Genomic DNA, 15,022 nt, shown 5'->3' with positions numbered 1-15,022 from the left:
CCCACTCAGTGAATAACCAGAATCCTTAGAAACAAATGATACTTGTAACTACACTTGTATGTCACCCCCATCTTCAGACTGGGTTTGCACAACAGCATCAGAGCATAAGTGTAATACAATCAAGGTGGACAGGGAGAAGACAACCTTACACAGCTGCAGAACAGTTTTCACTCATGCGGCACACTAAAAGTAACAAAAAATTTCAGCAAGTTTTGTAACTGCTATGCTTAAAGTAAAATTGAGGGAATTGTTAATAAGTAGCAGTTCTGCAGCAGTGAGAAGTAACTGGAATCCCAAATTGTTGCAAGCACGAGTTTTCCATTTTCACATTAAAATGGAAGCGTAACCAGCCACTAAAACTACACAGCACAGTGCCTTCTACTGCGAATGTGATCACCCCATCCCTTTCTCAGGGGTGCTGCTCCCCACCCCACCCCCGCATGGTGCTGCATGACCTCAAGGTACGGTCCAGGGACACGGGATCTGTGAGTCAGCACAAGCCAAGGGCAAGAAGCCGTGCAGCCACGCTGCAAGTCAGCCCAGCAAGTTGATCCAGCTGAAAATTAAACATGCAGTTTCATGGATTCTTTCTTCTTTTTTAAACAGAGTCAAGTCATTGCTACAACCATCCCCCCCCAGCATCTACCGTGTTTTTTTTTTCCTGTCTCCCTTCAACCATGCCATATATTCCTGCTCCTTTACTTGAAGCGGCGCCTCTTGGATTTTGACCTGGGGCAGTCAGAAAACTGCCAGAAAACTATTTCTACAGAAGTGGTGGACAGCCTTCCACTAGACAGGCTTCCTTCAGTGGCATTCACCTGACCCAGCAACACAAATCAGCGTCAGTGCAAAGGAAGGGGGAAGAATGAGTGGCTTGCTGGAGGAGGCAGTGGTGGCAAGCAAGGCCCTCAGCACTTAAACTTGCTTAAGCTGTAGAGAGCAGAGCCCTCAGACTCCCAGCTGAAAGTGGACAAGGAATAGATAGTCTCCTTCCTTAATATTTAGTATGTTTCAAAACTAACTTTTAAACATCACGCCACTCAAAGAAACATTAAGGGAAAGAGAGGAAAACTGGCGTAAACACTGTCAGGATACGCAGATTTCTTCCCCCAGTCTCAGGGTTCGCTCACTCAGGCGGTTCTTCCGTGGACATCACTTGGTGGCTCAACAGCTCCAATGACCTTCCACACCTGCTTCATCATCCTGGCAAGTATGTGTATGGCCATGCACTGAACCAGACTGAGGAACTGATTCAACCAAATAAACATTTTTGGAGCCAGGTTTTTTTGTTTGGTTGTTTTTAATTATGCCAGATCGATTTTCCAATCCTCTTAACACATGGACAAGCTGCCGTTGTGGCTCAACTGAAGGAACAGCTGAGTGGTTGGAGGAAGGACCTGCTGAAGTCAATTATAAAGCACTGCCATTCAAACACCTTCTGAGGTTTAATGTAAAATGAAGTAAAATACAACAATTATGGTTAAATCAGTTACTGCCACTCAGATAACAAACCTTAACTTACACCACAGTAGCTCAGTGCTGTGCCTAAACACTTTATACTCCAACAGCACAATCCTTTAACAACATTCACCTACTAACACAGTTTACAGTCCCAAGGGAAGGCTTGTAATGAATGGAAAATTGGGTATTATCCTGCATTAAGTTCAGAAGACAGTAGAAAAAGGAAAAAACCCTCAGTGCTTAGGAGGTCCCATTGAAGTATATTTAACTTAACCGACTATATTCACCAAACTAGTCTTTCTATACCTCTTTGTGGAGAAAGGGGATGAAGTCTGATGACCTTCTAGAGGAATTTCACTTAGATGGTCTGAATGGCCTTCTGGATGACCCTCATCACTGATTACAGAGGATATCAAAGATAACACCACATGCTAGTTAAATACCTCTCTTCAGTTAGCCCCACCAAAACCAAACCAAAACAAAAAGTCCAACATAAAAGGGAGACAGGTTTGTCTGTGGCTTGTACTTGTAGCACAGCTTCTCTCTGTAAAATGCAATCAGCCTGCTCTACTTTATTCTAAGATATTCTGACAATATTGGATTTGAGGGTGGTGGGTAATAGGCTTTATTCTGCTTGTGCTTTGGCTCAGGGATTCAAACTTCATCAGGGAGATGAGCAAATTATTAGCAATCATCTCTGAAATACTCAGTCTGAGTGATATGCTCAGTGCTAGACTAACTATGACAGAGGAGAGAGAGAATTAAATTTTTCAAGACAGCATTCAGGTGTCCTAATGATGAGTTCCTCCATTCCTCCCCAACAACCCCTGCCAACCCATCTTTCTACAAAGGATAAGGCAGTTCTAGCAGGATATGCTTTTCTTCCACTACAGAACAAAGTTCCAGTTTCTTGCTCAGAAAAATAAAAATCATCCTTACTTTACAATCAATACACAACTAATTCCACACAGAAAGTGCTCTTCTCTGAACAAGTCGGATGGAAAAAGATTTTTGGTGGTTTGACTGAAAACAAGAGACGGGTATTTAGAAGACACTGGGAAGGTAGAGCTCAAACATTTGACAAAAGGGACAAATGAATGAAAAGGGAACATTCATTTAATGAAAAGCAGGACTTAAAATTATCACATAGTTCCACAGTCCAATCACTACTTTCTTCTTCCCCTTCTTATAATTTACTATGTCTCAGTATACTTAAAGATTTTATTTAGCATATAAAGATCTAAAATCCCTTCCCCAAATTAATCACTTTTATTCACATCTTAGTTCAAGCTTCATAAATATAAAGAAGTGTACAGAAGAAAAAATAAAAAGAGCCAAATAAAGCATTGTTTTACTAATGGAAAGAATAAAACCATATATATATATAGGTTAGAATAATGACTCTTATTAATTCCCATTCTTTATGAAAACATGCATCAAGAACAACCAAAAAAGCCAAATGGCATTATTTTTACTTGACAATAAGAATGTCATAATAAAGCAAATTATTTTGTGTGCATGCAAGGAATCAGTTTTGTTACATTTAATAGCTTTGATTAGAGATATATATGTTCAAGTGCAGAGGATTAAATTCTTTAGAATAAACTAGGTTGTAATTAGTCAGGTAAGGACTTTAATGTTGAATAATTCAATAATATTGAATATATTCAAATAACACACAGCAATAGAGACAGGAACTTCCCATTTTACAGACCAATACCATTAAAGAATGATTAACTAAGATCTTCACTTGCACTGAAAGAAAAATCTTCTTGCCCTATTTTAACTGTAACTTAACTGACAGCCATCTATCATTCATTGCTTTTCATGAGTATTCAAAGGTATAAGAACTAGAGCGTAACAAACAATTTTTTTCTGGATGAACAGAGGAAAATAACATAGGAATAGGTACAAATGAATAACAGTAAAGTTTCATCTGTCACTGGGGGTGGATCAAGACCTAACGTTCATGGGGACAGAAACCATATGATGTCCTAGTGCTCATTCTATCTCCTCACTAAATCCATGTTTTGCCACTAATGGCAGCAGAGATAACTTCCAAAACACCATGTTATTCAACATGCTTGTTCCGCATTGCAACAGTTTCAGGGTAAAAATGAACTTAAAATTGAAATTGATCCTTGTAAAGAACTGGTTTTAAAGATAAGGTGTATTAATGATTTATCTCAATCAGCATTTTTTTTAAAATCCAATAAAAGACAAACAACCCTGCTATTAAATCTTTACTGATAAGAAAGAAGAGAAACGTGGCATGGTTTGCATACAACTATGACATGTGTATCCTGCTGATGAAAAAATGAGCAAGGTCCCATCTTTGTGTGGTTTTAAAGATTTGTGAAGTAGTAATCTTTCCTATCCATTGGGTTTCTGTAGTCACGGACATAAGCTGTTAAATCAACAACTGCTTGATGCACTGGCTTCCATGTTTTAACACTCCTACGATGTTACATCTCAAAGAAGCATCCTTAAATATAATAATTTCCATCTTCTTATTCAGAACCTAATATTTTATTCCTGGACAGTTTAAATAAATAAGCACAAATCTCAAGAGTTCTGATGAGTTCAATGTGGGACAGAGGAAAAACAGATCAATTAAGAAGCTGCCCTGATACAAGAGAGATGCCTCTAAAATGAGTGAAATAGAATCTGAAACACTGATAGATCTTTTGAAACAGAACACTACCTTATTTGCCATCGGCATCTGGGAAAACAAGCCTTTGTTATTCTTGATCATCATTCCTTGATGACCTGGGTAAAAATACAGCTTTTTCCAATCTAAATTCTCTGGAATTCATGCCTTTCAAAAGTCACATGAAACTGAACTCATCCTAGACTTCTATATTACATTGCCTTATGGATGTTTTTTCCAAATTAAAATGAAATAGAGAGCAAGTGCCCTTTACTCTCCCACTCAACACATACCCTTTTGTACAATCAAATCAAAACACAAAGTACATGACACTAAGCATATGAACCAGACAAAGGAAAGAACAAATTTGAAAACAATTTGTAAGCTGGGCTTTAACCTTCCCTCGCCATGTACATACACTATAAACAACCTGGTATGCAATGACAGTTTAAATTTTAACTTCAAAACTACTGACCTTACTTACTATATCATAAGTGAAAGTTGATTGACTCCTCTAAAACTGCAGTAATGTAAAACTTCCGTTGCTCTTGGGAATGTTTGGACATCTTGTTATTCCTTCAGCTGCAAAGGACGGTGGTGAGCTGTTCCTACAGACGCCTCAGTCTTCCACAGGAAGAAGCTCTACAGCATCTCTTTCAGGAAGCATTAGAAATTGTTCAGCTGGAAACGCTCATGCAGCTGACTGTTGAGTTACTTTGAATTCATCTATTTAGAACAACTATATTTATGATCTAATTCCACAGAAAAAAAGTACACTAAGAACAAAAGCTCAAGATTCTCAGTCTGATGTAAACATCATTGCTTTTACTTTCTTTCTGTTCCTTTGTTCTTAGAAAGCACAGACAACCAAAGATCAAGTTCGGTCCTTACCTGTGACTCAAACAAGAGAGAAAAAAATGTGCCAGCCTTGAAAACATGAGGGGCCACCTAAGAGTTACAGTACAGAGTTACTTACTTACTGTATGGCAAAAAGCCTAGAGAGAAAAAAAATCTCTTTAAGGAAAAGTTTTCCATTAACCTTCCTAATTTCAGAAAGATTAAACTCCAGTACAATCTATTATGGTTTATACTTACACTCACAAAATAGTATTAATTTCAAATCATGAGATTAATTCCTAGGATTATTATTAAAAGCACTAATACAATTTGTTTTATTCTGTAGCCATATAACTCTCTAAAATTTCTAGTCTAGGAGTCTACTCATACAAAGCAGTTAGTTAGACCTTATTTTGTGATAAAGACCTTAAGCACATGAAGTCTCCACTGAAGACTTTGCAGGTATCTAGAGCATACACTACTGATGGCTTTAGATTTCACTCAGAGTTGGCGTTTTGTTTTGTTTGATCACATACTCCAACAACCTCTTCTTGAAAATTAAAGTTCAAGTTAATACAGTGTTTGGTAACAGCAATGTATTCAGTGGTTATGACTCAGAAAAAACTTGTACAATTGCCTTAAACTCTACCATTTGAACAAGACCCCAGTGAGTGTTTAGAAACGTTGTCCACAGAGAAATGATGAAAGTTTAGCCTGATGAACAATTGTGCTAACACGAGTGAGTGATCTGGCAATCATACCGTACTCCCGCTTACACCATGACCTGCCAGGATCAACAGAAATGCGCACGGCGTCGCTCTTCCCACAGATGTGCCCACCTTTGCCTGAGCCTGCAGCCGTGGCCTTCCAGCAGACACGTGCAGGGAATGAAGGTGGGCTCTGAACCTCTGGGCAGCTCAGTCATGCTGCTGGTATTTTATAACCAAGGCTGAAATCTGCCTTTGTCCCAACAAAACCAGCCACGAAATCTCCCAATGATTATTGCTGTGCCACATTTCCCATTTTTTCTCTCTACAGCAAGATATTACGGACCCGTGATAGGAATCGCAATGCTGAACTGGATGGATCTTTTGTGTCAGTATGTACAGTCTTACGTTCTCATTATTTCTTAGAGACACAACCCCAGGTCTGTTAGTTTTAACCTTGTAAGTGACCTAGCCACTAAAATATGATGGAAGAGTCACACTGTGCTAGCACGAGCTATATTTTATATATATAACTGGGGAAAACTGGGTGCTGAAATCAAAACACAACAAACGAGCCTGATTTAGCAACTTAGCCAAACTATAATCCACCTAACTTTCCCAAAGTTACTTTGAATTGTTTTGTACCCTTCATACATCTACATTGTTACTGGTAACACAAATGTTATCAATATACAGATGATGTTTCATTAATAAACTGCATTTTATAAAAACTATACTTCTGAATATCCACTCAATACAAAATTCAACATATCAACAGTGTCAGGGAAGTATTTTGGAGTTAAGATATATTCATTTCAACATTCTTAAGAATGTACCTCAATGGTTCCCCTAAATATATATTTACAAAATGTACACCTAACATTTTTCTGTGATAAATATATCACAACATACTTCCCATAACTTTCTTTAAACTGTGGCATCTTAAAACTAAACCAAATTTTTTATTATTCCCTAAACCAAAGAAATTTCCACAAACCAGTGTTTTACAGGAAGTGGAGATGCTTAGAGGGGTATTTAAATGTCTGCAAAATGAAAATCACAGCGTCGTTTTTAAAAAAAAAGAAAAAGGAAAAAGTACATCTCCTTCCTTCCCTGTTCATCCAGGATACTCAAAAACCTTCCTTCCCTGTTCATCCAGGATACTCAAAAAACCCCTGGGTTTTGATTTTTCAGATGCTACTATGACAATCAGCAAAGATTGAACATTAAGACTTAATTTACTTAAAAGCTGTGAAACTTTCAGAAACTGTGGGGGCAGAAGAGTTGAAGAGGCACAACTACAAATGTGGTTAGGCCACTTAAAATATATACCTTATCTTTCCCCATTAAAAAAAAAAAAAAGAAACAAACAAACCATCAGACATAACATGGCCAAGAAGGAAGATTTGATCAGAACTGCACTAATTTATTTTATGCAATGCAATTATAAAATGTGAAGCCTCACTGAAGAATCACAACAAAACTGTTACAGTAGTTACTTTGTTTCATTATTCAATAAAACAAATATATAGTTAAAAGCTATTTAGTAAATAGTTGCTTTATTTTGCTAGCAAAGTGGCTTCAAAATCATTTTAAAATGCAAATCTATGGTTAAAAAAAGTTTTTTATCCATATCCATTCTATGTATTCATACATATTCATAGATTCCTTGAAAAAGATCTACAGCAGGTCACCATTAAGGGACACATGTAAATCTTCTGAGGATGTTTATGAAAACAGTAAATATTCTTGCCTTTATAGTGTACTGAACCGGTAACATGCCAATTTTCTTTTCCTCTAAGTAATATGGAGAGAAGTTCAAAGAAATTATTTCAAAGAACACAACGTTCTTCTGTGCAAATATTAAAAGCCCATCAAAAATTAGAAAAATAAAAGCTTTTCTTAGAGAGATACTACAGCTTTGGAGAATACATTTGATAATGAAAAATACAGAACTTTCATTTCTAAGATATTTTCTGGACTAACAATATGCTGTCAGAGAAAGGACACAATACATTTAATATGAAAATTATTAATGTTTTACTCAAAGATAAAGAGAAAACCAACAACCATGTATTTATTGACAAATAAGGTTATCCCATGCCATCCAGCCATCCAAAACCTCAAAGGCATAGAAGTTAACAGGGAGAGACTTGTGCATCCCTTTTCACCTTGCAAATACAGTCTGTGGAGCTCATGCTTCCAACAGATACCCCAAAATAATACATTGCCCAGTAACAACAGATTTGGAGTTTATTACCAAAGAGTAAGAGTGGCACTATAGGCCTGCCTATCAGTTATATCCAACCAATCTGCACATCCAGTTATCACAATGAGAAGTCATTCTGGTTGTCAAAGTTCTGCATCAAATACAGCCTTTGCAAGTGTGGAGCATTTACCAGAGAGAGATGAAACCATAACTGTTAGTAACTTGTTTTTTCTACTGCTTTGGCACAGGACAGACACGCTGCAGCAGTTGGGAAGAAATGAAGCTGCACCTACTGAGAAGTCAAAGAGGGACAAGGCATCGCTGACGCTGTTCCAGCTATGCCGACCTCCCTGAGGAACAAGGGACTGTGGCATGTCTCATTAAGTCCTTTGTGTCCAATAATTTATCCTCATTCAAGAGGTACTGAATGTCAGCATAGTGGAAGCAACATTCTGCGATAGTACAGCCTTCTAAGTTGGAAGTAATTATTCTGTAACTCTAAATATGACTGGCACCACATCAGCCAATCTTTGATTGACCAAAAAACTCAAGAAATTAAATCGCAGTCTGCTGTGAAAGACGGAGACTGAAGGTAAGAATTACCAAAGCCTCACATGCTTTGTGGATGGGGCATCTCTCCTCCTCTCCTGCTTCTTCTCCCTCCCATTCTTTTTTTCCCCTGATGGACATGGACAATTCAAAGCAAGTTACACAGAAAAAAACCCCAATATCATCTATTTTCTTAATATACCTATGACATATACATGCCTGTTCGGAAGAGTTTTGTGCATAAAAACGGCTAAAACATCTCCTTATCTGTGAACCATTTGTGATCCTACACAGGACCCAGGCAGAAGTTCATTCCTTTGGCTGTGGGTGTTTGAACACTGGGAACAGCCACTAAAGTCTTGCCAGGCCAGCAGCACCACAGAGGGCAGGGCATGGCGGAGGAGCCCCTGGGGGCTCCAGCATGTCCCTGGCAGCGGCAGCAGCAGAAGATGGAGCACCAGACCTCCTCATTTCTGTCTAGAGCTCTGGGACAGGCGATGAGAGATAACTCAAGCTGGTGAAAAGCAGCGTGGCAGGGGACATGGAAAAATGTCAAGTTTCTTGCACTAAATGCGGTGGCTCCATTCCTGCAGTGCTCTTGCATTCGCGCTCTGGTTTAAAGAAGTGAAAGTCACCAAAGGGGGGTGAACAGCTAATCCTCAACTCTATTTTAAGTTAAGTGTACAGTTTCTAAGGGGGGGAAGCAATGCAAACAGATCTGATGTAAATTCCTAGACTTGTTTAGTTGACTAGGATTAGTCAAGCAAGCCTTAATCTTTTACCTCTTCTGAAACAAGCAATAACATTGGCACCACTTGTCAAAATAAAATCGGAAAGATTCAAGCATTACAGCTCAATGACTATAAGACCCCCTTTATGAACAATTGTCACTGATAATTAACCAAAATCTTAGGAATCAGCACATCAGAAACAAGCAGCAGAAGATAGATCCCAAGATATTTTGGACTTCCTGAAAGACAGGTTGAATAAAAACAACCCATTTCAATGGGGAAAAAAACGACTATTGCCCAAACAGGCAATTCTAATTTGTTGTTAATAGCAAATTTTCATTAAATAGCCATAAGAAATTACAACAAACTCCAAGCTGCATACTGTAGATAATTGATTCACCCTTTCGGTTAACTTAAGAAAAATAAACATTTAAACTTTCCAGTAAATGCACACAAAATATGAAGATCTGATCACTGCAGTGTTACTAGGGCTGTGAGACAAACTTTGGGTTTAAGTGGGTAATTCCCATGCAGTATCAAATTTTCAACTAAATGACAGCATTTCTCCTTCAGTTTTCTATACTCTATCATTTAAAAAACTAGCACAGTAGCTGAACAGCCCACAAGATCACTTTTTTTGACTTGTGGCCACTACTGCGTACACAAAGTTTAGATTTTCATTGAGTATGTGTCTTTGGGTCTTACTTATTAGGTGATCAAACGACATATAGCCTAATGCAAGGCCATAGAACTTCAGCCAGTTGCTCCTGTAATTAGTTTCAGTTTGTAATTTCACTGTATCTGTATAATTTAATGTCAAACGCTTTAGTTCTAAAAATAAAACCAAAAATACTGAATCATCATTGGAACTGAAGTATCACCTTGAGAATACTAGACATCGGGATGAAAAAATGCATATGTATTTTGCAAGATACTTGAAGAATTAAAAAAAAAAGAAAAAAGACATTTTCCATTCTATAAAACATACAAAAATGTATAATTTTGGACTACAGGACTTTAAATATGTTACCCTGTAATATTTTAATGGAAATCGATTAAGTCACCTTAAACCACCAGGTTTATGAGCAATGTCAAGATAAAATACAGAGCGAGGAAAAGACACCAATGCATAGGTGCACTTGCAAAGTTCACACAAACTGTTTTGCTTACTTCTTGGTAAAACCCACTAAAAATATTTTGATATGAGTAGCAATCACAGCCCAAGCCTAACTACAGTTATGCAAATGGATCCAGTGGGCCATGTATACCATCAGCTGTACCAGTAATTCTCAGAAGATGGAAACACTTGGTCATTTGATCAGATACAATCTCCAACAGGCAGAGAACTTCAATAGGTTTCCACTGCACTTGGTACAAAAAGTTATTAAATTTTACAAGAAAGAGACTCTTCCAAACTCAGCACAGCTTTAGTATTTGTCTACCAACCACCATTTGGTACTTCTGACCTGCTGGCTAACGCACACTTGTCCTGAGGAGTACTTTGGTGGGATCACTCCCACATTCCATCAAACAAATTTGTCATGCCAACCACAATTCGGGATGACTTCAATCCCAGACATCACTGCAAGGGTCTGCCAGAGGAGGTTGAGTGATATGACTGCAGAGCGAGCAAACATAGTTTGCTTCCAAATGAACCTTCTAAATGAAATGGGTACCCTACTTCTAATTACTCCAGTGAAGATGATGAGAATAAGCAACAATCTTTCAATGGGTGGGAATCGGTCAATAAAGCAAAGCAAACTTGTCACAGTGTAAAAGAAAGTAGCCCTACTATTTGCCCAAGCAGCTGTACAAAGGGCTTTCCAAAAGCCACAGTAATGCAGACGGCAGCAGGCACCCGCAAAGAAAGATGCCATAAAATGTCAACGCCTATTGAAACAAATTTGGGGGAAAAAAAACCCTGATGGCACCTTTTCTTATGTTTTCCTTTACCTGTCTTGTTCACCGGTTTCTCCACGTCTGTCCACCTCACTAACATGTTGTCACTTGAAGAATCAAACTTACAAAGAGAAAAACTATGTTATTCGCCTCACCCATAGAGGCTGGCAACATTACTACTTGTTTCACTTTCCATCTAGAAAAAAAGAGTCTCTTTAATGCTTTTCAATAGAAGTTTCATATTTTCTTCAGATCTTCCCCCCCTCAAAAAAAGCAGGCAATCATTACCACAACATCGAAAATGCTCGGGAACAAATGACATACAGGATATACAGCCAGCCCAACAAAGTCATCCTTTCAGACCATTAGTGTCTTTCAAGGTTTCTATCTTTGAATTCCAAATCACTGGCCTACAGTTTGGCTCCCTCTCTCCAGAGATGATATCCAGAGTAAAAATAAAAGTCATCCCACAAACAAGTGAATCCATGAAGATATTTTTTTCATAAGGGAAAAAAACAAACAAAAAAAAGGGAACTTACCTTCATTTTTATTGTTTATAAGAGGATTTTTCATTTGTATTTTGGAAGTACCATGACACATATCAGCAGGAGTAGTTGGCATTCATACTTAGTCTAACAATTGCAAATAGATTATACACTTTTTTTTGAACAAGACACAAGATCAAGATTCAGAAGGAAAAATGGAGGTATAACAAATGGCACTGGATTTCAATCACCAGATTCAAAGAATATTGTACAGCATGAATTACAAAGAAAATATCCATGAAACAGAAGTAAACTTCCAGTCAATAACACGGGCAGTTCACAGAAGGTTTTAAATTACCTAATATTCAACATTTCAGGTCAACTTGCAGTTATGTACTTCCCAAATGAGTGTTCACTATATTTAAATTATTTATTATTTTATGATTTTTCAGGCATGGCTATAAATTTCATTACAAGACAAAACTTGTCTAAAACAAACAGCAATTTAGGAAAAAAAAAATAATTGCAAAAGAGACAGCTTGACCACATCCGAGTCCAAAAGAATTAACAATTTCGGCATCTCAGATAAACTTTGCACTTACACAATTGAAGAATGTGTCTGATTTTTAAAATAAAAAAAGTAGTTTTATCACTTTAGGCGTTTTGCGAAAGATGATTTTGCCCGATGGACTTCACATGCTGCCTGCCCAGTGAGGATGGCCACACTCAACAGACTACTGAGCCTTTCGCACAACTCAACGTTTCGAACACAACTTAAGACAACCAAGAAGTGTAATGAGCAGTGGTCACTCCTAACCTCCGTCCAATGTCCAGCAAATAGAATTTTTCTGGTCATCTTTTATGCCTATCGAAACTGATATCCCATTGTCCCTCTTTGACCAAATACAGCGACATACAAAGAGCAAGTATTGGCCACAACACTGTCTATGGGCCCAACTCCACAAACCCGAGAGAACTTTTTCCGAAGTCAAAGCAAGTTTTTGGCAATCCTTTCACACACAGAGCGGTCCCTAAATTTCTCTCCTGCTTCCAGGGATGATCCCTTCAAGATTGGCTTAAGCCACATTATGAGGATGGGGAAACTTGCCAAAGCAATTAACCATGACTTTTCTGTCTTGGGAATACAGGCCTTCAATCTTCTAGTCTCTCAGTTCAGCACCTCTGCTCTGCAGTCAACTTGCTTAAAAATATAAGCCCACCCAGGGCACCCTTCACCACCATCTACAGGTCTGTTCACCTATGGCAGCACAGATGTAACTCCATTAACGGGAGATAAATGTGCACCAACAGTACAGTAAGACATCTTCTTCTGCCAAGTGTCCTGAAGGCTGCCTGTCTCCCTTTGACCTTAGCCTTCCAGCCTCTGGATATAAATATTTTTTTATAGAACACTGCCTGGATGCATATTAACTATGAGATAAAAGCATTTTTGGTTTTGGGTGGCCACTTCTTTACCCAAAAGACAAGAATGGCTCCAAAACAACAACGGCTTTTCACTCCCAGGGATGACTTCTTGTAAAAATAAAAACAAGGAAGTTAAATCCAAGAGAACCATAATGCTTTTCAATTAAGGGCAAGGATGTGAAATTGCCACACATAAGACAGGAAATCCAAAGTTAGGCTGTCACCTCAGTCCCTTCTTCACCCCAAAACCTTCCTCTCCCGTCAGCACACCCTTTGACCACCTCCCGAGCAAGGAGTGAAGGATGGCGTGTCAGAGCCTTAACTTTGAATCTTTTTGGCTTCCCTCGCAACCTTAACCGTATCGTTAGAGCACGAAGAGCCGAGGAGTTTAAATTTTAATATTTTGCATCACCGCGGCTTGCTGCATGGCCGAGGCACAGGATGGTAGCACAAGACTTTGGTACAGACACAAATCCAGGAGGAAAGCCCCTCTGCCCTCCCCCCCCCCGCTCCGGACACATGCAATAACTCGGCTTTGCACACATTTTTGCACACCGCCGGGCTCGCACTTCGGCGTGCTCACTCCCGGAGCAAGTCGCGGCTGTCAGCGCTGCTCCCCACCATCCAGCCCCCCCCTCCCCCCCTTCTCCTTCTGGAGTCAAAGTGTTGTGTGAACGTGGGGCGGGGGGGGGGGGGGGAGCGCAGGCCACGGGTAACACTTTGCCGTCTCCTCCTTTCAGTCACATTTCCGTCCTCCTCCAGCAAAACTGGGGAGGGAAGGGGGGGCGGGGGGCCAGGCTGGGCGGGGGGGGACACGGACACACACGCAGGCGCTGGGCCCAGCGGGAAGGGGCAGCCGCGGCAAGTGTGGGTGACAAGACCGCCGGCTCTCCCGAGAGCAACAAAAAGGCGGGTGGGGTGGGGTGGGGTGGCCGGCGGGGCCGGGGGCAGGGCCGGCGCTCGGGGGCTGTTACCTCGTAGAGTTCCTCGGAAGCCATGCTGGGGAGCCTCACAAGGTGGAGTTGGGTGCTGGTTTGGAAATACTTTGTTTCAGTTGGTGTCCGTGTGGCCTCCTCTTCTGCCGCCGCCTCCGCCTCCTCCTCCTCCTCTTCTTCTTCTTCTTCTTCTTTTCCTTCTCCTCCTCCCTCTCCCTCCTCCTCCTCTTCCCCTCCTCCTTCTCCTCCTCCTCCTCCTGCTCCTCTTCTTCTTCTTCTTCTTCCTCCTCCCTGCGCGTCTCTCTCCAGCGCAACTAGCAGCTCCGCTCGCTAAATGCCAGTGAGGTGCTGCTGCTGCTGCTGCTGCTGCTCCTGCTGCTGCTGCTGGTGGCGGCGGCGGCGGCGGCGGCGGCGGCGGGGCTGCGCGCACGGCAGCTGCGCAACTCGCTCGCTCCCCGCTCGCGCTCGCTCCCTCGCCCTCGCGCTGCCTCTCGCACACCCCGGCAGGCCGGCACGCACGCACGCACGCACACACTCACTCACTCGCGCGCACACACCCGCGCACGCACGCACACACACACACTCACTCACTCGTACACACGCACTCGCGCACGGCGGCGGCGGCGCCCCGCACCCCCACCCCTCCGTCCCCGGCTCGCTCGCTCGCTCCCTCCCCAGGAACACTAATCGAGCGCAGAGAGAGCGCCACACGCAACCACTCCGCCTCGGCTCCAGCCGCCCCCGGCACCATCCTCCTCCTCCTCCTCCTCCTCCTCCTCCTCCTCCTCCCCCCCCCCCCGCTTTGATCTCCCATTGTCTGCTCAGCTGAGCCCGGCGGCGCGCGGGGGGCGGCGGGGCGCGCGCCCGGGCGCGGGGGGGGGGTGGGGGGGGCGGGGGGGGCCGCGCCCGTGGGGGAGCGGGGGGCGGCGGGACGGCCGAGTTTGGAGAGGCGGGACGGGACGGACGGACGGACGGAGACGGGACACACGGGGCCCCCGCACGTGCGGAGCCCTCGTCGCTTCCCTGAGTCCCGTCCCGTGTCCCCGTCCCCCCGCGGTCCTGGCCCCGCAGCCCCCGCGCTCGTCCCTCTCCCCCGCCACGCCGGGTCCGCACCCCACGGCCCTCCGGCCCCCA

General features: G+C 41.8%; 1 protein-coding gene across 2 annotated transcripts in view; it reads right to left on the bottom strand.

The window, feature by feature from the left end:
- Positions 1–14,489, bottom strand: part of CDYL (chromodomain Y like) — a 104,980-nt gene extending 90,491 nt beyond the window's left edge. For both annotated transcript variants that reach the window (XM_069809013.1, XM_069809014.1), the window contains exon 1: positions 13,928–14,489. In XM_069809013.1, the coding sequence (XP_069665114.1) occupies positions 13,928–13,951 (24 nt within the window). In that variant the 5' untranslated portion in view covers positions 13,952–14,489. The remainder of the gene's footprint in view (positions 1–13,927) is intronic.
- Positions 14,490–15,022: the final 533 nt, after the last annotated feature.

The sequence above is a fragment of the Haliaeetus albicilla genome, chromosome 21 (assembly GCF_947461875.1).
Source record: "Haliaeetus albicilla chromosome 21, bHalAlb1.1, whole genome shotgun sequence".
NCBI lineage: Eukaryota > Metazoa > Chordata > Aves > Accipitriformes > Accipitridae > Haliaeetus > Haliaeetus albicilla.
The sequence above is the reverse complement of the archived record's forward strand: the minus strand, read 5'-3'. Positions and strand labels throughout refer to the sequence as shown.